The 27,033-nt window shown below is 44.1% G+C and overlaps 1 protein-coding gene across 1 annotated transcript in view; it reads left to right on the top strand.

Moving 5' to 3' along the window:
* The window catches only part of LOC134533174 (cubilin), a 343,648-nt gene that overhangs the window by 76,805 nt on the left and 239,810 nt on the right, over positions 1 to 27,033 (top strand). The window contains exons 17-20 of the mRNA XM_063370538.1: positions 11,538 to 11,700; positions 15,970 to 16,166; positions 17,905 to 18,061; positions 23,061 to 23,248. Of these exons, the coding sequence (XP_063226608.1) occupies positions 11,538 to 11,700; positions 15,970 to 16,166; positions 17,905 to 18,061; positions 23,061 to 23,248 (705 nt within the window). The remainder of the gene's footprint in view (positions 1 to 11,537; positions 11,701 to 15,969; positions 16,167 to 17,904; positions 18,062 to 23,060; positions 23,249 to 27,033) is intronic.

Genomic DNA, 27,033 nt, shown 5'->3' with positions numbered 1-27,033 from the left:
CCATACAGGATAGCCACTTCGGTACTACCATGGGGAACTCCTGCCCCAAACTACTCACAACTCTCAGGATTCTCCTGACCCTTAATTCCGTAGTCAGCCCATCTCCTATGGTCTGCGCTACAATTCCCTTTCTTCCCAGGGACACAACACCTCACCTTAGGGTCCCTCGCCTTAAAGAAAACATTAATTTTGTCTGTTCCCTTGGAGTAAATTCCCTCTACACACAAAAACTATCCTTCCACTTTTATCAATGCTTATTGATTTTATAGTGTACCTCCTTATTACTGTTTACAAATCCCAAAAAAATATTTTTAAAACCGAGGTAGGATTTAACTAACAAAAACATAAACAACTTACAACGAAACACTTCTAGCCTATACATCATACACTTCTTAAATTAAATTACTTACATACTGAAAGTTCCTCTTCTCCTAAAACACACTTAAATTTAAATTTATTTAACCAATAGTCTATTTTCTTATCGCTAAGTTACCGTACAGCTGATCAAAACAAGGTCACGGCCTGTCCACGTCTCCGTATGAGCCCGTGACGTCACCGAATTCCATCAGGTGCGCCAACCCTCGCTTGCGGTTCCTCCGTTCTCCGCTAGGTCTCAGCACCTCCCCGTCACGTGTTCACTCTGCCACGTCCACTGACGTGTCGTTCTGAAACAACTCTCAACATTTTTCTAATTAAAACAAAACATCACTATAAATTCTATAACTCTCTTTTACATAAACTCTCGTTTTCTTTTTAATTCCTTTCTAACGTTTATCCTTCCCTCGACTGATTTAATTCGTACGTCTCGTCTCCTACGCGCACGAAAACAAAACAAACTTCACTTGAAAGTAATTCCTATTTACGAAAAAAACTTTATTTTAAATTTTAACTCTCTTAACCTACAATCTTAAAATTAATTTCAATTAAATTAAACCACTTGCATTATCTCTAATAAGCATTTAACTTATAACGTATTCTCCTCACGTAATAATCCCCGATATAAATCTACAATAAATTCAACGACTTAAAACAACTTATCACTATAAACTTTATCCTTACAAGTATCCTCAAATAAACATCTGTTACGTCAAAAAAAAAATCTCAAAGACTTCCTCCACTATAGACTAAAATTCCGTAATCCTCTCCTCAAGTAAACTCTTAATAACCTGCTATCAGAAGCTGAAACTAACTTAATAATAAACATAAAAATCTACCTCTCTCTCTCTCCAGAAATAGAACCTATCCGGCGAACTCTACCATTTCTGTCACGTGCACCTAGCCGGTGCCACCGCCATTTCTGTCACGATCCACCTTCAGAGGGGGGGGCGAGAATCGTAGCTCTTTACATAGAAACAACTCGCTTGGCATCAACTAGTCTTAACTTCATAAAATACTTTACTGTACCTAGGATCATAGGTTCGTCATCCCGTACAGGATGTCTGGTGAGAGCTGAACTAAGGAGATTTTGCAAAATAACATAATACTTAATTAAAATTATTTTATTCTTAAAGTCAAATACTCAACATCATTTTAAAGAACATTTAAATAGCGGGATTACAATTTAAAACAATAATCTCTTTACTTCCTTAACGATTGAACGACCTTACAAGAGAGAGAATGAGAGAACTTCACTAAACACTTCCCTAGTCCTTCCGAATACCTCAAATCATAATTAATACTTAAAATTAAAACAAAGATAAGTCCATACTCACATTTTCCGAAAAGCCTTTCTTGATCGATTACTTTAAAAAAATAACGTAGGGGCCTCTCCTGCCCTTGAAATCCCGAACGAACATTACATTTTAAAAACTATGACGCGTGACCCCTGACGAGGGCCATAGCCTCCGCCCGAAAGCTTGACGACTACATTATGACCTAACTTAAATTAAACGACTCGTGGCCTCTGGCGTCGACCATAGCTTCCGCCCGAAAGCTTGAATTCCTACATCACGAACGAACTAACAACTCGTGACCACAGGTGAGACGCATAGCCTCCGCCTGAGTGAGCCTGAATTCCTACATCACGAACGAACTAACAACTCGTGACCACAGGTGAGACGCATAGCCTCCGCCTGAGTGAGCCTGAATTCCTACATCACGAACGAACTAACAACTCGTGACCACAGGTGAGACGCATAGCCTCCGCCTGAGTGAGCCCCGAGTCACCAATCACTTGCGCTTAAATTCGCGCGCCCTGCCGCGCCTACCATAACAAAAGCTCGTTATTGAAGTCAAATTTACTAAACAACTAACTAGAACATCTGGGAAGACTACCCCCCCTCTACCCCAATGTGCAGGCCACACCGCGCGGCTTGTTACGACAGCGCGCCCCAGTAACTGCGGCCCGTGGCTGCGCCAGCGTGCGGCCAAACAAACAAACAAAATTCTGCAAGCCCGCAGCGCGCCGCGCCGGCCCCGTGCCCCAATTACATGGTCACGCCACTTGCGCTGACGAGTGAACAGAGCAGCCAGCCCAGAGTCCCGTCAGTAAAGTCCCTAAATTTGATTTCAACAACCCTGCAAAATTTCAACCCGCGACAATATACCAAATTTAAAAAAAGTTCTCTGATATCATGGATGCAAATCATGTGGGTGTCCATTGTCGCGTGACACTCTCCAATCGGGGTGTCCCCTGCTCCAATTGTGGCTGCCTATGGGGGTTGCTAGTGGTGCTATCTATGCCGGGTCAATGGAGATTCCTTGGTGGGGTAGGGGGGAATGGCCGTATGAGTTCAGGGGGGTAGCCCCACCTAGGCAGGCCTTGTAGATGGGCGTCAAAGCCGCCGGGCGATATGGTGGAGGGGCGGCTCTTCTCCAACGTTATCCCTTTAGGGGGAGGGGATGGACTCGGGTTGACCCGGGTGGGGGCCGGGAAGAAGACCTCCGTCTGGCGGGGACCAACGGTCTTCTGTCGGCGGGCTGCTGCTGCTCGGTCCCGAGCCTTCGTGTATACCCACGGGGCGGGGACTGATGAATCTCCCTCCACGGGTATTGGCCGTGGGTTGGAGGGGGGTAAGGCACTGCCGTTCGGTAAAGGCCTCGGGGTCTGCTGAGCCCCCTGCCCTCGATAGAAATACGACATGGGTTGCTGGTTGCTTACCCACAGAGAGTCTGGCGGCTCCGGTGATCGCTGAAGTGGCCGCTCTTCCCTGGGTCGAGGGCAGTCTGGCGAGCTGGTCGGCTGGCAGGCGGTGGGTGTCTTGGTGGGCTCTCCCTCTCCCGAATGAAAAGCTCGGTATGCTCGTAGCACAAACTTTATTCGCTAGCTCTGGGAGTCGCAGCCTCTCCCCTACAGGCTACATATACTGACACTGTATTACTAGCTACGGCCTGTAACTAGGCAGGTCCTGGCTCGAACGATAACACTCACACCTCGGCGAATTCCTCTCCCTCTCTGCTCTCGGTCCTCACGTAGACGGGTTCGAGTCCCGGAGTCCTCTTGTAGTGGTGGCACGGTGAGAGAGAGACCTCGGCGGCCGTGGTGCCACTGGGACACCAACTGCCTTCCTGGGCCAAGGGCTGGCCCTTTTATACCCATCCTGAGGGCCTGGGCGTGATGTCGGAGGGCGAGGGATTCCGGGAATTGCCGGCCGCTTCCCGGAATTCCAGGCAGCAGTAGTGCCGTGCGCAAAATGCTGGCCTGGAGGGAGAGGGGTAGGCGGGGTGGCGGCCGGTCGGGGTGGAGGAGGGTGCGGAGGGAAGAGGCTGCGCGCGCACTCGGCCGGCCTGGTGGGCGAGGGGGTAGGTGGGAGGTAGCGGCTGGTCGGGGGGTGTCGGCCAGCTCCGCCGGCGCTCGGCCTGGTTGCTCCGGGCAACCAGAGACGCGGGAGTCGTCGCCCTGGCAACGTGCGACGCGAGCGTGGCCGGGCGGTGACAGCCGTGATGGCCATCTGGCGCGGCCCGCACACGTGTTTAGGAAGGAAGGGGCTGACGGCTTCGAGATTACAGACGTGCGCGGCACGTCGCACGTCAAACCCCCCCCACCTTGAAAAGGCGGCAGCCACTTTCCACGTGTGCAGGCCGGATCCTCCTGGTGGTCCCTCCTTCCTTCTTGCGGTCGGGTTGATGCCATTCTTCCTGCTTCGTCTTCTTGGAGTTGGGGATAGGGTGAGGCAGAGAGTGGCCCTCAGGTTGGGTTGGTGCTAGTGGATGAGGTGTGACACAATCCCTCCTTCTGGAATGGTGATCGGGTGGAGACTTTTATGTTTAAGTGCTCCAAAAGACAAGGGGGCTCAAGGCTTGGGGCTTGACGTACAATATCCAATACTTATGACTAGATGAGATGCGGCCCTACTTAAGCTATGGAACCAGAGCCCTGGCAGCACCATTAATTGTACTTTGAATGTCTTTTTGGTGCTGCAAAAATGTCATGCCCTACCAAAGTTTGCAATCTTTAATGCTGGGTTGGTTCCGCCCTATTTGTATATACATTTACTTGGTCTACTCGTTCCTTCGTCGTGGTTAGGTTATCCCTAATGCACTTTTGGGTCATTCTCATACTATATACTGTTCCTAGGGGAGGCTGCTAAGTATTGACAAATGAACAGACATGGTACCCTTATTTACATTCACATTTTAGGGGAGCCTCTTGCTTGGCTCTTACGTTATATACATGAAAATATCAACACAATGTCCATAGGTGAGAGTCTTTCAAACGCTTGTTTGCTTGAGGCCTACTCTAGTCAGTTTTCCTGTTCCCGCACACAGGACTGGCGTGACTCGCTTAACCTAAGTAGGTAGCTTGTCGAAGCTCCTAAGGTGGTGAGGGTCACGGCCTCACCCCTCTTGCAAAATGGCCATTCGCGCACTCTCACTTTGGCATCTGGTCTCGCTTGGGGTGATCTACCCGGTAGCGACCGGGTCGGTCCTCCACGCTGGCTCGGCAGGACCTCCAGGGCTGCCCTCGTCTTGGAGGCGGCGGCTGGGCGCTGGTGGGCCGGCGCCATGCTGGCACGATGGCATGTACTCCAGGGGCTGGATCTGCCTCCTGGTTAGGCAGGCTGCTACTGCGGCTCGCCCTTGGGAGCTGGTCCTGGGGTTGTACTGGCCCCTCTGGGAAGGGTGCGGTGATGTCCTGGCTGCCAGCCGTCCTGGCGGATGGAGTCGACTGCCCCACCGCCTTCCCCTCGGCTGCTGTGCTGGACGGGGTTGGGAGATCCTTAGCCGCCTGGTCGGCCTGGGAAGGGATCTCCGCGGGTTCCAGTGTTTTCGACTGCCCTTGCTGGACCTTGGGTGACGGGCAGGTCGAGTCTGCTGGGTTGCACGGCATTAGGGGGGCCGTATTTGGCCTGTGGGTGGTGACCTCGGGGTGGGGGTCTGGAATGGGGTCATCCAGGAGATCCACCTGGAACTCCTGATATTTGACCTGGCTTTGGTGCTGAACTTGGTTTTTCTGCTCTGCCAGGTATCTGGCCTCGAAACCTCTGAAGACGTCTTGTTCATCGTTGTCGATGTGGGCTACCGGACTTTGGTGTCCGTCCAAAATGATTGCCTTTTTTATTTGTTTTAGGGGTATCTTCCTGAGTTTCCCCTTGCCATCTACCACCCACCCTGTATTGTTATGTAGGCGGTGGAGGGTTGTGGGACCTTCCCACTTGGGTGCGAAGGATGCGCATACCTGTCTGCTTTTGTTGCTTATGGGGTGACTCCGTACCCATACTTGGTCCCCCTCTCTTATTCGAGGTTTTCCTTCTTCCGGCTTCTGGTATTTTTGTCGGATGTATCTTTCTTGGTTCCTATGCGCTTGCTCCTGTCTCTCCTGGGAAGTGCCTTCTGGAGGTTCCCCTGCTGGTGGTTGCTCCGTCCACCTCCATTCCCCGGGGCGCTTGAGATTTTTTCCGAGAAGCAGCTTGCTTGGGGACATTCCAGTGGCTTCGTTTTGCCGCCTTCTTAGTGTAAAGAGGATGGTTGGGAGGTGCTTGTCCCATGTGGAGTGATCATTGTTGATCCGGAGTCGAATTCCCTTCTTTATCTCCTGGTTTCTGCGCTCTGTGGGGTTTGCTTGTGGGTGATAGGTAAGGGTGGTCCATTTCTCCACATCCCATTTCCTGCAGGCCTTTTCCCACATTCTCCCCGTGAATTGGGCCCCGTTATCTGTGAGAACCCTCCTCGGGTATCCCCATCTTGAGAAGACCTCATCTTCCATTACCGTGATAATGTGTTTTGCCTCAGCCTTGGCTAGGGGGAAACCTTCGACCCATCTTGAGAACAGGTCAGTTATCACGAGTATATATTGCTTGCCCTGTTTGGTCCGTGGGTAGGGACCCATTAGGTCCAGGGCTATGGTGTCCCAGGCCACCCTAGGATGCCTAGGGTACATTGGTGCTTTCTGGGGTGGGTGTGCCTTTGCTTGAGTGCAGATAGTGCACTGGTTCACGTGCTCCCTGACCTGCCTCGTGATCCCATGCCACCAATACCGTTCGGCTATAGCGTCTACTGTTCCTTGGATCCCTGGATGCCCTGCCTGGTCGTGATCGTGCATCTGGTATATTAGGGATTCCCGGTATGATGGGGGGACCCATAGTTTCCAGTTTTTGCGTTGTGGGGAGGTGCGAGTCCAGATTGCCCCATCTTTTTCCTGGTAATGTTCCGGGTACTGGGCAAGCAGGTTCCTCACACCCGGGTCATTCTGTTGGCTTCTGAGAAACTGGTCCCTTTCATTTCCGCCCGTGATTTTCTGGAGACGTAGTTCGGTCCCTCCTTTCTGCAGTGGCTTCTGACTTGGGGGAAATATTCTCTCCGACTCCTCTTCTGCTTGGTCTTCCCGGTGAGAGGTGATAGGGAATCTCGACAGTGCGTCCGGGAGCTCATTGTGCTTGCCTGGGCAGTGTTCGACTTCGAAGTCGAATTCCCCTAGTAGTATGGCCCATCTAGCGAGCTTTTCCTTGCTGTCTTTCAGTCGGTGAAGCCATGTGAGGGCCTGATTATCTGTTCGAAGGGTGAAGGGTGCATCTCCCAGGTAATACCTGTATCGCTTGATAGCCCAAACGATAGCCAGGCACTCTAGTTCATTGCTATGATACCTGGTCTCGGCATCATTGAGGGTTGTGGAGGCATACCCTATTATTAGCCTCTGCCCTGCACCTCCCTGCTGATACAGTACAGCCCCGAGTCCCTTGAGGCTGGCATCAGTTTGTAGTATCATTCGTTGGCCTGCTGTGGGTCGGTGCAGAGTGGGTAAATTTACAAACAAACTCTTGGTTGCTTGGAAGGCTTGTTCCCTTTCAGTGGTCCACTCCCACTTTTGTCCCTTTCGGAGGAGCGTGAGTAGGGGGCTTGTGACTTCTGCCATGTTTGGCACGTAGTCCCTCAGCCATCCACAGGTGCCCAGGAAGCTTTTCAATTGCTTCGGGTTCCTTGGGGCCTCTGCTTCTTGGATTGCTCTGATTTTTTCCGGTTGGGGCTGGTTCCCCTCCGAGGTGACGACATGTCCCAGGTAGTTGATCTGTGACATCCCGAATTCACACTTCTCCATTCGACATGTTAAGTTGTGCATCTCTAACCGTTCTAAAACTTGTTTGAGATGTCCCAGGTGTTCTTCCCAGGTCCGGGAAAACACAATGATGTCATCCATGTATGCTACACAAAATGTTGCTACTTCTCCAGCCAGCACTTCAGTTGCCATTAGGCGTTGGAACGTGCAGGGGGCGTTCTTCAGCCCGAATGGCATTACTCGGAACTGCAGACTCTCCCCGTTCGGGGTTGTGAAAGCCATGTATTTCCGATGTTCAGCCGCGACGGGTATTTGCCAGTACCCTGATCTGAGATCGAGCCTAGAGAAGATGCAGGCATCTCCCAACTCTCTGAGGGTGTGGCCGATATCCACCACTGGGGGCGCGGCGCTGTACGTCAATTTGTTCAGAGGGCGGTAGTCCACGCAGAACCTCAGTTCTCCGTTGTGTTTAGGTGCCAACACAATGCGTGCGTTGTAAGGAGAATTTGCTGGCTCCACAATTCTCTGTTGCTTCATCTCTCTTATTTGTTGGCCGATGATCTTTCTTTTTTCCAAAGATGGCTTCCCTGGTCGTTCATATATGGGTTGCTCAGAGCTCAAATGAATCTCATGGGCTGTGGTCTTAGTCTGACGAAGAGGTCCGTTTTCGGAGAAGACTCCTTGGTGTAGGTTGAGGGTTCGCAGTAGTTGCTCAGCTTGGGGAGGCTCCAGCTGATGCTTCACGTCCCTAATCGGAATTTCTCCTGGGTCTTGGGCTGGATTTTGTCCTAGCCAATGCTCCGTGGTTCTGCCCTTGCTGCCAAAGTGTGCTCTCCTTGTGGTATAGTCTAGGATGCATCTTTGCTCTTGTAGCCAGGGCTGGCCGAGGATGACCCCCTCCTCAATTTGATTGGTTACTATGAAGAGTGTGGGGTGTACTCCTGCCCTCGTTTTTAGGGGCAGCTGGATGTCCCCTTCTACCAGAATCTCTTTAGTTGGGTCTGCCAGCAGTACTTTGGCCGTAGCTGGCTGGACACAGTGTCTTTGCTCTAACGGTACTTGGCAAGAGTGGATGAAATTTGCCGTTGCAGCTGAGTCGAGGAGAGCTATTATCTCATGGTCCCCTATTGCTACTACGATTCTAGGCATTGGTTGAGTGACATCATCATTCCCCGTACACCGAAGGGTGGAGACCGTTACTGTCCTGTCGGGTTGGCTGGTCCCCTGGTCCTTCCCGCTTGCTCGTTTCCCTGGTGGGGAGTGGGGGCCGTTTGCCCTTTCGCCTTCTCTTGCGAGTTAGTGTCGTTTTTCCGGGTTGGACAGTCTTTGTTCAGGTGGAAACTCGGGCAAAACCAACATCGGGGCAGCCTGTACTGGGCAGGCTGCTCAGAGGGCCTTGCCAGGCCTGGGCCTTTCTGGGTGGGGCCTGTGCTCATGGGTATTGGCCTGGGATTTCCAATGGTCTGTTTGCTAGGCCTGTCTCTTTCTAGTGCCCTTGCCCTGTCCACCAATTCTTCGATATTTGTAGCTAGGGGGGCTCGTAGGAACGAGCGGATGTTTGGTTGTAAAAGCTCTATGATACACGGGATGCCTGCTTCTGGGGGATGCTCCGGGTGTAGGCGCCTGTATATCTGCATCTTCTTCCGGATAAATATTTCCGCTTCCTCTTGTGGGGCCTGTTCTTTGCTATAGAACTGGCGGTTTAGGTCTGCCATCAGCTCCGTCCCTGCATATTTAGAGGTGAGCCGGGTCCTCAATTCCTCCCAACTTGTTACAAAATCTCCGTACGTGCCCCACCACTGGGCCGCATTTCCTTTCAGTTGGCGGCGGCCATACTGGAGCCAGTGCCGACGGGGGATTCCTACCTCTTCCAACTGGTTTTCACATTGTTCCAGGAAGTCTTTGGGGTTCTCGTGGGACAGTCCGTTAAATTCGGGTAGCATTAGGCTTCCTATTCCATTATTGGGTAACTGGGAGTTGGGCCGCGTGACTAGAGGTCGTTGCGCTCTGCAGTCTATTCTAGCCCTGCAATGTTAATTACTTCCTCCCTCCATCCTAGACACACCATATGGTAGGTTTGCGAGCAATTCTCGCAGGTGACTCGTGTGTTCCCTGTCCCATCGCAAGTGGGTAGTGCACATTTTCTTGCCTGCAATCGGCAGTCCGCACATCTGTACTCCATTCCTTCCCATTCTCGGGCTTCATCTGTCCACCCAAGGCATCTGCCGTGAAATTGCCTGATGCAGGTGTTGCATTCAAGGTAATATTACCCTTCTCCATTACAGCTGGGTGCAGGGCACTTTTGTAATGCCTCCAAGGTCTGTGGTGGATTTGAACCACGTTCTTGTGGGCTAGGTGCGGCCATGATTGCTTCAAGTATTGTTTTCTGGGCGCCACTGAGTTTTGGTCAGTCTCAGAACTGTCTTTGAAGCTATTTGGTTATCTCAGGGGGCAGCGGTGGGTGGCCGTCTACTGGCGCATCCTTAAAAGTGGCCCCACGTTAGGCGCCACTAATTGTCGCGTGACACTCTCCAATCGGGGTGTCCCCTGCTCCAATTGTGGCTGCCTATGGGGGTTGCTAGTGGTGCTATCTATGCCGGGTCAATGGAGATTCCTTGGTGGGGCAGGGGGGAATGGCCGTATGAGTTCAGGGGGGTAGCCCCACCTAGGCAGGCCTTGTAGATGGGCGTCAAAGCCGCCGGGCGATATGGTGGAGGGGCGGCTCTTCTCCAACGTTATCCCTTTAGGGGGAGGGGATGGACTCGGGTTGACCCGGGTGGGGGCCGGGAAGAAGACCTCCGTCTGGCGGGGACCAACGGTCTTCTGTCGGCGGGCTGCTGCTGCTCGGTCCCGAGCCTTCGTGTATACCCACGGGGCGGGGACTGATGAATCTCCCTCCACGGGTATTGGCCGTGGGTTGGAGGGGGGTAAGGCACTGCCGTTCGGTAAAGGCCTCGGGGTCTGCTGAGCCCCCTGCCCTCGATAGAAATACGACATGGGTTGCTGGTTGCTTACCCACAGAGAGTCTGGCGGCTCCGGTGATCGCTGAAGTGGCCGCTCTTCCCTGGGTCGAGGGCAGTCTGGCGAGCTGGTCGGCTGGCAGGCGGTGGGTGTCTTGGTGGGCTCTCCCTCTCCCGAATGAAAAGCTCGGTATGCTCGTAGCACAAACTTTATTCGCTAGCTCTGGGAGTCGCAGCCTCTCCCCTACAGGCTACATATACTGACACTGTATTACTAGCTACGGCCTGTAACTAGGCAGGTCCTGGCTCGAACGATAACACTCACACCTCGGCGAATTCCTCTCCCTCTCTGCTCTCGGTCCTCACGTAGACGGGTTCGAGTCCCGGAGTCCTCTTGTAGTGGTGGCACGGTGAGAGAGAGACCTCGGCGGCCGTGGTGCCACTGGGACACCAACTGCCTTCCTGGGCCAAGGGCTGGCCCTTTTATACCCATCCTGAGGGCCTGGGCGTGACGTCGGAGGGCGAGGGATTCCGGGAATTGCCGGCCGCTTCCCGGAATTCCAGGCAGCAGTAGTGCCGTGCGCAAAAAGCTGGCCTGGAGGGAGAGGGGTAGGCGGGGTGGCGGCCGGTCGGGGTGGAGGAGGGTGCGGAGGGAAGAAGCTGCGCGCGCACTTGGCCGGCCTGGTGGGCGAGGGGGTAGGTGGGAGGTAGCGGCTGGTCGGGGGGTGTCGGCCAGCTCCGCCGGCGCTCGGCCTGGTTGCTCCGGGCAACCAGAGACGCGGGAGTCGTCGCCCTGGCAACGGGCGACGCGAGCGTGGCCGGGCGGTGACAGCCGTGATGGCCATCTGGCGCGGCCCGCACACGTGTTTAGGAAGGAAGGGGCTGACGGCTTCGAGATTACAGACGTGCGCGGCACGTCGCACGTCACCATTTCCCCATGATAAATATTTGCTCTCGCTTTTCATGAGAATATATATATATATTTATGGTTTCATTCGGTAGCAAAGTAGACTTTATATATATATATATAAAAGTCTACTTTGCTACTGAATGAAACCATAAATCTGTATTCTTATCAGCAATTATGTTGCTAATCTGGTATTATGTTGACTTATGACTTTATTAAAATTTTTTGTAAATTTTAGATACTTAGTGGCTGGAGGGCGAATGACCAGATCCTTGCCAAATACTGTAATACCTCGCATCCGCCGCCTCTTACCACTATTGGACCTCACGCATTAGTTCATTTCCACTCTGATGACACTATAAATGATGCGGGCTTCCAGATTTCATATCACCTGGTGGAAAGTGAGTACAAGTGCTTTTAATTTCTTTTGATTAAAAAACTGCAATGTCTCCTTTCACGCATGTGCCTGGTTTACTTTATGTTGGTTTAATATTGCATGGCCTTAGCTAGTGCAGTAATAAATGAGTTTTCTAATTACTATGCCAGGTAGTGTCCTTTGAAACACTTCAATATCAGCGAGTGATGCAAGTTGTTAATTTGGCAGCTTTGGTGGTTTCAGGGCAGGGTTGTACAAAAACCAGGTTTAAAAAAACAACTAACTACCAAACAACTTTTTTTTGTTGTTTAAACCAGTACGTATTTTTTTTATTACAAATAGTCAAATGAAAGCCATACAACATCCTGCTTTCTGTCACTCATGTTGAACCAGAAAATTTATATCAAAGAACCTAAGTTCATCTAATCTGCACATTTGACTGAGACTTAACCACAGAACTGGTATTTGCCCACAGGAGGAGGATTCTCCATAGAATGGGTGTTTCTCACAGAAAGGGGGTTTACAGTACAGATAGAATTTCCCACAGAATAGGATTATTTTTTCAAATAATAAATTTATTTTTTCCTCTTTTTGTACACTTTGACTACAATTCACTAATTAATTTAATTTTATTGGTGTATTTAGCTGTGTATGATTTAAAACTTTTTAAGATAATTTAAATGATAAGATATTGATTTGTATTTTATTTTTGTTCCTGTAAATCATAAGAAACATTAATGAGCAAACTTTTGTTGTTATTAGAGTGGAATTAGACCTTTCATAATTTTTTTTTTTTGGATATTCTATTAAAAAATACATTATTTAAAGAAATCTTATATATATATATATATATATATATATATATATATATATATATATATATATATATATATATATATATATATATATATATATATACACACACACCACTTGGTTTAAACATTGGGTCATTGTATCGTACTTCTAGCTCTGGGATTGTGGATTTAGGTCTGATCACGGACTTAAGTATTTTGATAATTACATATTTTGTAAATGATCATCGCCAAATCCTCCTGGTATAAGGCAGAGTCAATAGTAAACCTTTTAAAAAAAAGTTGTTACTTGGTATTGTGAAAAATGTCAAGTTGAAAGCTCAAGCTTTTTGCCACATTGTGGTGCAAATAAAAGGTTTAGGACCTCCAAGATTATAATGAGCCTGAACCACTAGGGCACCAAACTGGTGGCTTAGAGTAATCCAAGTAGGTAATAAGAGTATTGAGAAACTTGCTATAAACCAAGAGTAACACCATAGTAATCACAGATACCAAAACCTTTTGTGTTTGTGCATGTTCCACTTACATGAAGCTTGAAATTTTGACTGGGCCAGCTGGCTGAAGGGTTCTTTCTAGTGGTTTGCTCGGCCTACCAGCTGTGGGTCTTGATGCTGATTGATCAATACAGACCCTGTGCCAGGAGACGAGCTGTGTCTGAGAGTTACGTCTAGAGGTTAGGGTACTGAGCGAGGTAATATCATACAGAACTCAGAATCTAGAAGATGCAGGTTCAAATCTTGGTTCAGCCATCTACCCATTGTTTTTTAAGATCTCTCGAAATCACTTCAGGCAAATGCTGGAATGGTTTCATACCATAGTCCACGGCCATTTCTTTTCCTAAGCTCCCAACTTTGTGTTAGTTGTATAGTTCCTTCTCTGTTAAGCTCCCTACTTTGTGTTAGTTGTATAGTTCCTTCTCTGTTAAGCTCCCTACTTTGTGTTAGTTGTATAGTTCCTTCTCTGTTAAGCTCCCTACTTTGTGTTAGTTGTATAGTTCCTTCTCTGTTAAGCTCCCAACTTTGTGTTAGTTGTATAGTTCCTTCTCTGTTAAGCTCCCTACTTTGTGTTAGTTGTATAGTTCCTTCTCTGTTAAGCTCTCAACTTTGTGTTAGTTGTATAGTTCCTTCTCTGTTAAGCTCCCTACTTTGTGTTAGTTGTATAGGTCCATCTATATTAAGCTTTCTTTTTGTGTAAGTTGTAACGTCCATCTCAATTAAGCTCCCTACTTTGCATCAGTTTTATAGTTGTAAACATGGTGGATTTAGAGGAGGGGTGCAGGGGCACGTGCCCCCCCCCACCCCCCCAGAAGGGTAAAATATACACTGGATAATACAACTTCTGATGTAATAAACAGGTTACTATACTAGGTCCACACTACCGGTGCCCCCCCCCTCCCCCCCATAAATCAATCCTGGATCCATGCCCAACATATGTCCACAGGACATATAGACCCAGAATAACACTGTTTGTTTGTGTGCTGGATGGATACTGAAAGTAGAGCTGGGCCAATACCTATTTACGATCATTTAATCGACTGATATTGTCATCTTACCAATCATCACAATTGGAATCGTGCTTGCAGATATTTCTTGGTGTTATGTTTGTGGCTGCCTCGACCTTTTTGATATTACCCTCTCTTCCTACTGGGATATGGAGGGAAACAAAGACTGTTAAATAAAGGCTCGACGTTAACTTTACTGTCAGATTTTGATTACTACATTAATTACGTGAGCTGAAGTCATCACTCGTCTAGTTACTGCTTAGCATATATACTTAAAAGAACCTAACTACTATGCTATCACACCATTTTTAAGTATTTCTTACCTTTTTGTGGTCGCGGCTGACCTCTTGACAAGGTGGGATGCGGCAGAGAGAGCCTACAGCGTGCTGGAGCTCCATCATCGCCCCTTTTTTGGGAGTGGCTGCCTTTATTTAAAACCTTGGATCTCAGTGGCAGTGTTGACATTGCCACAGACACAGTGTTAAAACACAGTAAAAACTGTGGAAAGGATATTAATAACCAACTGAATACCCTCTTGTACTTAAATTTATTGTTAAAAATTATAATTTAAAAAAGTACCAACAAACATTTGGAGTTATTTTTTTTAAATACAATTGATTGTAACAAATATAAATAAATATTAATAAATTTATTGGCAAATTATTATTTAGTTTTTAAAACGATAATGTTAATATATGGTAAAGGAAGATTAGGACACTTTGCTTGATCATTCAATGCAACATATTAGGACATGGAAGAAAAAGTCTCTTCGTGAAAATGATATAGCATTCCAAACACATCAGGACGTGAAAGGATCAAGCTGTCTAGAGGCCTACTGCATGTACTGCAGTGCATTTGTTCAGAAGCTGTACTTGTAAGAGGTTGTGAAGTTATTGCTTTGTCATATAAAGTACTGAAGTGAAGTTCTTGTTTGGAATTGTGTGTATTTTATTTTATTATTATGTTAAAAAAGGAAGTGCAGTGGGGTGTTCTGTTGATTGGTTTGTAAAAGAAGATTGCCATAGAATACATTATCATCTTTTTTCTAAAGACAGTTGGCAAGTAAGTGATCTACTTCAAAATGAGAAGGCTGTGATAAAGTTAAGTGTTACATAATCCAAGTATCATTTCAGTTTGTCAGTACTATAGAAATATGTATATATAAACCTGTAGTAATTGATTTCAGAGCCATAAACAGGTGGTAAATAAAAGTTTAAGCAAAATTAAACTTGATGGCTAGAAAAGCTAAAACAATCCGCAGTTGATTTGATGTCAGGAAAATTACTTTGTCCTTCATGTTACAAAAAGGTATTCAGCTTTTGGCATTCAATATTCATGAATAATTTGATATTCACTTCAACATGTCTAATTTTATATATTTTTTGATTATTTGTTTCCATTGTATATGTCTATACCATGTGGGACTCATTCACAAAAGAAAAAATGGAAAAAAAAAGATACATATCTAAGGCTAAGATGATTTATGAGAAATTTAGATTTGTTTTCTGCATCATTGTATACATATGGTTTATTTTTTATTTTTTAGCAAATAATCAGTGACCATGATTTAAAATGATTAAATATACTCTATTTTGTGCGTACAATCAGCTCAAAAAAAAGACTTTCAAAATTAAAATTTACTTATTTAAAAATGTATTTGACAGGTTATTTTATATTTTCCTTTTTTATACCTCTTCATTGTAGTTCCATGTGTATTCCTATCTTTTTTATTTTACTGTATTTGGATCAATTTTTTTTTTAAATTCTGTGAAGGGTAAAAATGAAATTCAGTATGTTAAAATTAGATTTAAAAAGTTTATATTCGTGAACATTATAATATTTAATTTTTATTTGATTCAAGTAAAAAAAAAACCAGTATTCGTAGAAGCCTAGGCCTACTGATTTTATCGCAGAATTCTTTTTGTAAGAATGTCATTTGTAGAATTCATGGAATTAGCAATGTTTTATATTCCTCCTGAAGGTATTCCCGGATGTGGCGGGACACTGACTGAGCCGGAGGGAATCATAACGTCACCGACACATCCGGACAGTCACTTGTACGGCAACAACCTGGACTGCGAGTGGAAGATCCAGCTGCCCGTAGGAGATCGGATACGCCTCACATTCGTATCATTTTCTCTCGAAGACTCTTCTTCTTGCAGATTTGATTACCTTGAGGTGAGTTTTGTTTGACTTTTACAGATGTCGGTGCAGCCATTATACAGTACATATACATTAATAATAGCATAGTAACATTCAAATACAAAAAAAAAATCCTTTTTGGCACAGCCTACAAGCGTAGATAGATTTCGAAGTACCTATTTCTTTAGAAATATTTTGGAAACTTCTGTAAACTCCTGGAATATTTTAAGAAATTAATGTAGCCATCATAACATACCATATATTTGTCAATTTTTAAAAAAAAAATGATTTTATATTTTTTTATATTCCATGGAGCAAAAAATTTTTGAATGTTTTTTAAACTTAAGCATCCAGCATTGAATCTCTTAACAAATTTCATAATAATATGCATATTAAGATAGCCATGCAATTATTTTTGATCTTCAAACACTATTTTTCATCCCTTCCACCAATACATGGTCTTATAAATTTTTTTGGACAAAGGTTTAAGATAATATTAAGATAGTTATTAATAAATTCTGATGAATTTGATACCTAAAAAGTTTAATTTATTTTTTAATTTCACCTCCTCTTTTTATGGTAATAGTTCATTTCATCAAAAATTGTTCCAGCCAAAGGTTAGAGATAAAGTTTAAGTGTTTTACAATAAATTATAATAGAAGTGAAAGGAAATATATTATAAAATTGTAATGACATTTTGTTTTTCTACCCTTGTTATTTCTGCCCCTTGCAGTAATAGTTTGTATTATCAAAAATTGTTTCTGACAAAAGTTTTAGGTAAAAATTATAAAATTAACAAATAATTTGAACTGATTTGATAGTGTACATACAAGGGGAGTCATGAATTTTTTTTACATTGTACACTTCATTTTTTCAACACCTTACAGCAATAGTTCATCTAATCAATGATTGTTTCAGACAAAAGTTTTAAATGAAAATTTTAAGATTATTAAATAATTTTTAGAAATTTGATGTTATGACTACAGAGTTATGGTTTTTTTTGTCCGCCAACCCTTGTTTTTTCAACCCCTTGCAGTTACGGTTGATCGTATCAAAAACTTCTTTAGCATGAAAAAACTTTAGTAAATACTGCAAACTCTGGATGATATACCCTAAATTAAATGGTCAGCTAAAACCATAAAAATATTATTTTTATATGAATGTTTAGGTTTCTGATAACCTTTGTGTATACATATATACACTTATTTTACATTTAAACATAATAGTTAAAGTATCTTTGTCTCTATTTGTAAATGATCTAGAATAATTCAAAATTATAAAAAAAAAAAAAAAATTGGATGCAGTTAACTCAACTAAAGTTATACATCGATGGTGATTACAGTAGCAGATGTATTCCATTGTTGGTATGAATATAGATGAGGTTAAAAACTTGTTTACCAGTTGTGGGTTAGCAGTTACAATGTCAAATTTTGAAACAAAATAATTTTGTGTAAGCTTGCAAGTCAAAAGTACACAGTAGGACTGTAGGTAAGAATTCCACTATTCTCACATGTTTTATAATTTATTTAGACTTTTTTAGTGTGTTCTATTTTGTTTCACTTATTATAGTACTTATAACAAATTAGGCTAGTTTGTTGTTTCATGTGTTCTTATGACAAATCCATGCTAGAGTTTCTTTCTGTATTCAAAAGATATTTAAATGACACCATACTTCATGCAATTGTTACTGATGTTAACTGATATAGGTGTGTGTTAATGTGTGTGGATAGATGTGCATAGAGCATAATTGAAGTGATGCTTTACCTGTCATTAGGTCAGAGATGGTGGCTCGCTCGATGCACCTCTTGTGGGAAGATACTGTGGCAACGTTCTGCCTTTAGTCCCCGCGTCAAATGCAAACACACTCCTGGTGTACTTCCACTCTGACTTCTCAGTGGGGCATGAAGGTTTCCGCATCAACTATGAAACACGTGAGGCAAAAAATAAAAGTTTTACTTTGGTTGCTTTGCATAGTACCTAAGTTTGTTCAAGTAGGCAGGAGTTTAGCACTCCCAACTCCCAAGGTAATCAAGCAGGAGGTAAGTCTTAATCTCGGTGATTTAAATTACTTATCTACTGTTTTATTTTTGTTTTTAATAAATTAACTTTTATACAAATACCATATTCAAAGAATTATAATTTAAAAAAGAATGTTTAACAACCTTTCCCTTAGGTGGATTTTCTCTTAAACTGTGGCATTCACAACACTGTTCAATGTAGTGATCCATTCTAGACCACCAAATGGAGCTTCTTGCCACTGATTTTGAGTGTAAAAATCCCATTGTGGCCTGCATGCAGCATTTTCAGGAGGCTTCCCCATACTACTGTAGGTATAACTACCTGGCTTCCCCACAGCAGGAAACCTTTGTACAGTGATATTTCATGTTGACAGCTCAGGTAAGGGCGAAGCTAGAAATTTAATCTTGCCTGCCGGCCAACCATATAGCATATTTTTCTTCCCGTTGCTGAGAACTAGATCTTCATCTGTCAATATAGCCAATCTAGCAGCTTCTGTAGGAGTATCTGGAAGGGCTTCCAGCATTAGGACATTTCCTACCGCTGGGATTTTAATAGCCGAAGTAGCTATAGGAAGTCTACTCAAGGCATCAGCATGTCCTATCCGTATGCCTGGTTTATGGACAATATGGTAATCATACATAGACAACCACAGGCTCCAACGTAACAATCTCGGCGATAATATATCAGGAATATGCTTATTGGGGTTCAATAGTAGAAGATTCTTCTTATGATCTGTCACAATGGTGAATGGCTGTGCTGTCACAGAGTATCGTCCAGCAAGACCACAACCCCAGGAATTCCTGACAGCAAGGTTGACATTAAACGCTGAAAAATAGCTGGTGCATTACAATTACCAAAAGGTAATCGTTTGACCTTAAATAATCCTTTCATGGTATTTACTGCTGTAGTCTCATCCACAGCCACCTGTAAGTATGCTTCTGCTAAGTCCATCTTGGTAAACACTTTTCCCCCTACTAAGTTGGAAAATGCCTGAGTTATGGTAGGTAGTGGGTAGATATTTTTCTTACATACCACATTGACAGTACATTTATAGTCCCCAAAATTCATACTGATCCGTCAGCCTTGCGAACTGGTACTAAGAGTGTTGCCCACTGTGAATAAGCCACTGGTTCATAAACCGCAAGTTCAACTAATCAATCAGTTTCTTTCCCGACACTCTCCGCCAAGGCAAAAACTACAGATTGGCTTTTGGAAACACCGGTTTGGCGTCTGACGGTACTTCTATGCTCACCAGTGGCCCCAAACAGTGACGCAGTTCCACATCATCAAATACCCTTGAGTATTCCCTGAACACTTCTGCTGCCTTTCCCATTTGTAAAATATATACTCATTCAATGGTTATCCTTAAGGGCTCCATCCAACTACGGCCCAATAGACTTGGATCCTTCCCATTAGCAACTAAGAACCTTTACCTAGCTGATGCTTATTTAGTCCTTACATTTACCTCTAATGATCCCAGCACTTTCAGTTTTTGTTAGGACCACGTGCGGAGCACCAAGTTTGCATTTTGTAGCATGGGTTCCTCTTGTACACAAAAGCTTGACTGTATTGTTGCTTATTCTAGTATGACCTGCACCTGTATTCACTTCCATGTTCAGTCGTCTTGTCATCTAACCATACGTCCATGTGTATTGGTGGTTGACAGTTTGATGATTTTGTACCCATGTTGTACAAGCTGTATTTTACTGCCTCATGTCTAAGGAATCATTATTTTCCTTCATGCTGTAATTAGCACTTCTTTTCCCATCTTTTGTCACCTTGGACACACCCCTGCTGGAGTATTGATTCTTTTTTGTTATGCATTCCTGCTCTAAATGATCTTGTTTGGAACAGAAATGGCAAATCATACCTCGATGTCTGCAACCGTGGATTATGCCAGCCATTACATTACCAGCTGGATTGCGAATGCTCTGTCTCTGGCTTGCTTCCCGTCACCCACCTGTTGTCCAGTGTATTACTGTTGTTGAAGGCATTTTCTTTTTCGGATGTGTGCCTATGGTCTGATGCATTCGTGTGTGTCCTTAACACTGACACTGTCCCCACTACGTCATTTATTATTGAATGCAAATTGTGCACATTCTGACTTGCTGTTTCCGCTGCTGTAGCTAAGTCCACTGCAACTTTATACGTAAATTTGATCTTAGAAAGCATGGTATGCTGAACTGCTCTATCCCTTACCCCGTAGACTATGTGATCCCATAGCAATCTATCAAGATCTGTGAAACTGCATAAGGTAGAGCCGCCGCAGATCTGCCACATACTCTGCAATAGGTTTGCCTTTCAATTGATCCCGCTTATGAAATTTATGTGTTTCCACTATTTCTCTTGGTGTGGGCTCGAAATGATTGTACAACAGCCTTAAAAGCTCTGAAATTGTTATATTTCACTGGTCGCTTTTGGTGATACCAGTGATGTTACCAGTTATATAGCTCAGTGCCACAAACTTTGAAAAAAATGGCGTTTTGTTCCTCTTTGTCTTTAACTCTGTTCACCACAAAATAACACTGTAGATGTTCAGCGTACGTCTTCCACGTATCTCGTCCCGGCACAAACTCGCTAAATGAACTAAACAAAGCCATTAGTTGTTTTCAGCTGCCCATAACTCAATCCATTTACACTTCCAATTCCTCATCATGGAATCGCGCACATTCATTTCCCTCGTCGCCAATGTTATAGTTTGCCTTCTTCTATATACATCACTAGGAAATTGCACATCATTCATTTCTTCTCCATTACTCTGGTTCCCGTCAGTAACATCCTTAACAGCAACTGCAGATCTCATCACAACAGGCCTGCCAACCTACTATCACTATTTACACACCCAAACTACAACAGTACACAACAAAATGTAACACAGAAATTTAAGTCATTTTTAAGCACCAAATAAAAGCACCACTTCTACAGCGAGATGACTTTCAAAAAAACGTAAAACTACAGATGTAAAAAACTCGACAAGTAACAACCATCACTGACCAGAGCCATCTTGAAGAATGCCTTGGACCACGGACAAAGCGAGTATTTATGAACAAAACTATTGAGCACCTGAAGCTTACAGAACTGTGACCAGGTTGCGTAGGCGGTAACAAGAAAATGCTCCAGGGAAGTAAAAAATGTCCAGAGTTCAGATTTTTTGTAGGAAAGACAAGGCAAGACTGCAAGGAACTGCTAAAAATCACATGGACAGCTGAGACACGGCGGACAGGCGTAGTGTTACCTCAAAGGAAAAGAATACTCTCAGGCGAGCACAAAACATCAGGTGAAGAATAGGAAGGTTCTGAGTGGAACTCTTATGTACGTACTTACTAGGACTATGCCCTTACATTATTTATTAATTTTTTTATTTAGCTCTAAAACTATGCCAATTATGACTTCATTTGAACTTAAGTTCATTCTTTTCCCAAATATATATATAGTGATAATTATGATAGTAAATAAAGTTAAATTTGGGAAAAGCATGTAATTAAGTTCAAAAAGGAGTCAATATTTGGCAGAGTTTTAGGGCTAAATTTAAAAATAATTTTGCTGCAACAAAATATTTTTTTTATTGTTGCCGGAGATAGAAACACCATACTGTCAATGATACTGGAAATTACTACACTATCTAAATATGTTATAACTAGTAGAAATTATTTATTTTGTTTTAAAATGTGGTTTTGATTGTCATGTTGTTTGGTTAGCATACTTACGTGATTTCTTAGACCTCTGATTTTGCAAATTCATAGCCATCCACTTATGTTTGATGATGATATATGAACCAACAACTCATTCCAAATTCTGCACAAAGTAGCGGGGGCAATTAATAAACAATAATTTATGAATGTTCCACTTCCTTACACATTTTCTTAGCCAAATTATTGAATCATTTAGTTCAAATGCTACAACTGGACTCATGTGGACTAGCTGAATTTTTTTTGTTACATAACTAGCAAAGTGACTGGAAACTATGAGCAGTTTGTCTAATACAAAATAGTTTTTTTTGGAATACTGATCATTATTTTTTTATTGTGAGCAAAAATCAGAAACAGAAACAGATGACAGCTAGGAGAAAATATAATATACCATGGGGTCATAAGTTTTTCTTTACTTTTCCTTTATCATGTGTAAATATTTTAATGGCTTTAAATCAAACTAGACATTTATGCTTACTTAGCTGGTTTATTTAGTTAATTTGTAAGAATATTTTAAGTCCTGCCCAAACAGTCAAAATAACCAAATCAAGCTGTTAAACATTTTGAAAATTCTTTTAAACAGTGAATTGTTCATGAACACATATTGTTAAAGTTTGCCTTTAAAGGTGATCATAATTTAAGAAAACTTAGTCTTTACTTCTCTTCCTTTATTATACAACAACATACGGCCACCATACTATTAACTACAGCTTTTTCTTGCGCCCAGTGCGCCACTGTTACCAATCACATATAAACAAACAAAGATAAACATATACATTCAAATCCTAACACATATGCCACTAATACACACATTGTAGATTTGGTTTTGTGGTATCAACATCAGATGATGTAATAAATATAGCTGCTAATATGGTATTAAAATCTGTTGTAATGTTTCAAAAGTGAAGTTTACACCTGTTTAGTCAGTAACTGTGTTTTGATTAAATCTTCATAAAATGCTGAATATAGTGAATGAAGTCATCATCATGGTGATAGATTTCTTGTCACCAAGTTCTTCTGAACTAGGAGTTTTATTTCTACTTAGAAATTATTTTATTTCTTTTTAATGTGTAATGTTTTCCTGTAAAATGAACTTTTAAGCCTGGATGTATTATACTGAAAGTTACATTGGTGAGTCGAGTGAGAGTCCCATGTAAATGAATGTTATCTCTGCTGGTCATGACTAATTAATGTACATCTTGCATATTCCTCTGACTTTCAGTTTGTGGAGGCGTCTACAGTGATCTGTCCGGGACGCTACATACTCCATTCTACCCCGGCAACTACCCGGCCAACAAACTCTGCACTTACGAAATTGCTCTGCCGTTGGGATACGCCATAAATCTCAATTTCCTGGATTTTGATGTTGAAGATCTGTCGTATCCCAGCTGCAACTATGATTATGTGGAGGTACAGATGTGATGTTTATTATGTTTTATATATTTTATTTCTGTTTTTTGTCCCGTCTGCAGCGTGGGGGTATCCAGTTAAGCATACCACCAGGGTGCATCCATGCGCCACCAAACACTCCTACTGATTATCCTACTCATGCAAGCGAAGTGTATGGGGGCACAAGAAAATCGTGTGTGGGGTCTTTGCTAGAAAAGACAGTTAAGCAGAAAGTGATAAATCATAAATACAAATAAAGAACATGAGTCGCACTCAACAACGTTATAATTTCGCAAACTTAACACATATACATACACTGTCAACGGATTCGATGCCAGCTAGAGGCACGTGCGTAGCAAATACAAATTAGCATACATTTACTGAAGTTTATTCCCTTCACAATGATTTTCACTCCTTATGTCTTTACTGAGTCCTTGCTTATGAAAAAAACTAGGGTGAACCTTGTGCCCAATGTACTCTGATTCAACAAACAAACTACTACTGCGTATCTCTTACAATCGTACGAAACAACAAGCAACAAGCAACAAGTTAATATTCTTTCTCTCTCTCCGTTACAAGTTGAATTTCCTAGGCATGCCCTGGATCATGCAGTATAAAACAGTCGCCTCTGACAATGGGGATAGACATTTGCTCAATTTCTGTGCGAAATTATGACTCAGTTACCACACACTATAAGAGAGGAGAGAAACCAATATTCAAGTATACGTGCGTACGCATTACGTTACGGCCCGGAGGCGAGCGAAGACCAAAATCATAGTGAACAATATGTCATTACACACGTGATTCACAAGACGTACGTTGCTGTTAACAACTTTAGGAACTGACTCAATATACATACAGACTATACGAGCGGTCCAAACACGTGTAGGGGCAAGGAATTATGTACTACAAAATAAACCAACACCTAATATAACGTTAATTGTGCACTCCTCGAAAAAAACATATTAAATATCTATTACTCATAGAGAGCGTAGTCCCGCGGACAGAAATGCAAGCCCAAGAGAGAAGCGAGGGATCGGTTACATGGTTTGTTACAGCTACAATTTTCAGTGGGTCTCGTCATGATGACATTCACTGCCAAGCCTAGGTAAGCGTAATACAGAGAAGTGCTCAAACAAAATATGCTAGATCACGGGGGGTATGCCTTAACCAAATGGCTCCGGTCGGGGGTACAGCTGGGAGGAAAAGAAAGAGGGCAAAATCGAGGCAAAACGATGCGTAAAATTACGTCATACGGAGCTGAAAGCTCTTATGAAAAAAAAAATACAAGGGCGGCATCGGGCACTTAACGTGCTTACTTCTAAACCAAAAGCAATCAAAGCGTGGTCTGGATGCCGTTGAAATAAGTTAAGAGTCCACTGCCGACAATGCAAGTCGCGCAGCAACTAAAATCAAAACCACATGCAGGAGGGAGTAAGCAAATGCTTCCAGCAGAAAGAAGAAACAAAAGAAAATATTACACAGAATATAAATTAAGTGAGGGTCAAAGTCAAAAGGGATGGCTACATGAAAATCAAGGCTGGCAAGCATATTTAATATTTACGTTACTCGCACGGCCATCGTGTGCACACACTAACTCCGTCTCCTGAAGAATTTTACCTAGACGAGCTGCCCCTCGACCGGGCCGGGGACGACCTGCTTCCACCAAGAGAGACCCACGAAATGGACAATTAAAAGTTATACGCGCTCATTTATACTATTCGCTAGATGGCGTTGCAGTCGCTACAATTGAGGAGAGGCTAGGGGGAAAGAAAGGGAAGGGGAAATTGGCACCTTGAGGCGGAGAGGGGTTAAGAGGGGAGAAGGAAAGGAAGGCTGCGGCACGGAGATGACGTCACAGAAGCGCGGCGGGCGCTTCAACCCCCACCCCTTACGAAGTCTTCTGCCCTGTGAGCCCGAGCTTAAAGTCGTGTTGAAGTTCAGTGTTTGTGACATGAGCCAACTTCTTGTATCTTGCGAACGCCTTGATTCAGACGATGTAGAAATGACTTGAAACTAGCCGGATCGTGCCGCTGGAGGGGGCAGCCACGTGTTAGTTTCAGCGGTGCGACGGGTGGCAGCTCCAACAGGGGACCGCGATCTCCTTGGTGCTGCACAAGTAGAATACAGGCGACTCGCGTCCGACGTGTCGCTGACAGGTCCCCCTCCATTTTTTCTGAAGTGAAAGAGAGAAACGATAAGCGCCGTATCAGGTGACCTATTCTGGCGGTACAAGGTTGCAAGGGGTTCAGGCAGCGCTCGGCGCTTTTCCTCGTCTCAGCCACTCAGCGCTAAGTGGCGGACATCGCAGCATCCTTCCCGCAGACGTCTTCTGGCGGGCCGAGAATACCTCTAGAGCTGAACCGCGGCGGCGGTGGCGTCCGAACAGCGGAGAGTCTGTCACCAGATCTCCACGCCGTCCAACAGTCTCCTCACCCCGCAGCAGTCAAGGGCTGGCGGCGTAGGGGGCGGAGGGGCAGCGGCAAAGCAGAGACGTAGCAGGCTTCTCGTAGAGTTGTCCGCGCACAGCCCAAGGGAGGGGTAGAAAGGAGGCGCGCGCGCTTGAAGGAAACTGTAATCATCAACTGAACTGCGACTGAACACTGTATCCTGTTACTAACAATTCTACAATCTAATTAGAAAACATACCTAAAGTAGTAATACACACACCAAAAAAAAAAAAACTTAAGTATCTGAAGGTTTCCACTAGTCGCCAAAACGTTGCATTAAATCACTGAATGAAACGCTTTAGCTGTGTTACGTGTGCCTTACGCCACTTACGTTTATTGCTCATTAGCTGTAACTGAACAGTGTTAGCTGCTAAAAACTTAGTAATCAAAAACGGCCCGTCATAGGGCGGCAAAAGTTTGACGTTTAGGCTAGCCGCTAATGAGGGCAATACGTAAGAGCGGCAGAGCACAACGTCGCCAACAGCGAATGAATGGGCTGCCCTTTTTGCATCATAATTTCGTGCCACGTTTTCCCTAGCCTTAGCTAAATTCTTAGTAACGTCTTCCAAGACACGATCTAACTCTACACTTGACAAACTAGAGTCGACAGGTGGCAACCCCCACTGGTTGAGCAAGGGTAAGGTAAGTTCCCTCCCCAGGAAAGGCACGGAGGGGGGATGCCCTGTAGAACTGTGATGAGCTGCGTTCAAACCAATATTTAAAAGTTCAAGATCGGCGTCCCAGAGAGTCTGGTCGGCGCGGTAGAACGAAGTGAAAATTCCCTTGAGAACCTTGTTGGTTCTCTCACTCATATTTCCCTGTGGAAAATACGGTGAACTGTACACCGGCTTTACAGAAAATTCAAACAAGAAATTTTTGTATAAGTTCGACTGAAAGTATTTAGCGTTGTCTGATACTACAATACACGGCGGGCCTAAGATTTTAAACACCTGTTCCTTAAGAACTTTTACTATGGACGACGCCTTCATGTTTTTAAGGGGGGTTAAAACAACAAATTTAGTAAAAATATCTAGAATTACTAATAAGCATACGTTGCCTTTTTTTGATCGCGTCAGCGGTCCGAAAATATCAATATGCAGAACCTGCCAAGGGGCGACGGGAGCGTCGGCACAGTAAAGCCCTAATTTAGCATTGTGTGGGGGCTTTGATAGCTGACAGTCAATACAGGCGCGTACAAAATCGCGCACGTCTTGACGCATTTCAGGCCAGAAAAAATGTTGGGCAATTTTACGATACGTTTTATCTATTCCCATGTGCCCACCCACAAGTGAGGCATGGAAATATGTGATAATCATACCCTTAAGTTTTTCAGGGACGACAACTTTCTGAGCTCGT

The sequence above is a fragment of the Bacillus rossius genome, chromosome 6 (assembly GCF_032445375.1).
Source record: "Bacillus rossius redtenbacheri isolate Brsri chromosome 6, Brsri_v3, whole genome shotgun sequence".
Classification (NCBI taxonomy): Eukaryota; Metazoa; Arthropoda; class Insecta; order Phasmatodea; family Bacillidae; genus Bacillus; species Bacillus rossius.
Note: the sequence above shows the minus strand (reverse complement) of the source record. Positions and strands in the feature narration are given on the sequence as shown.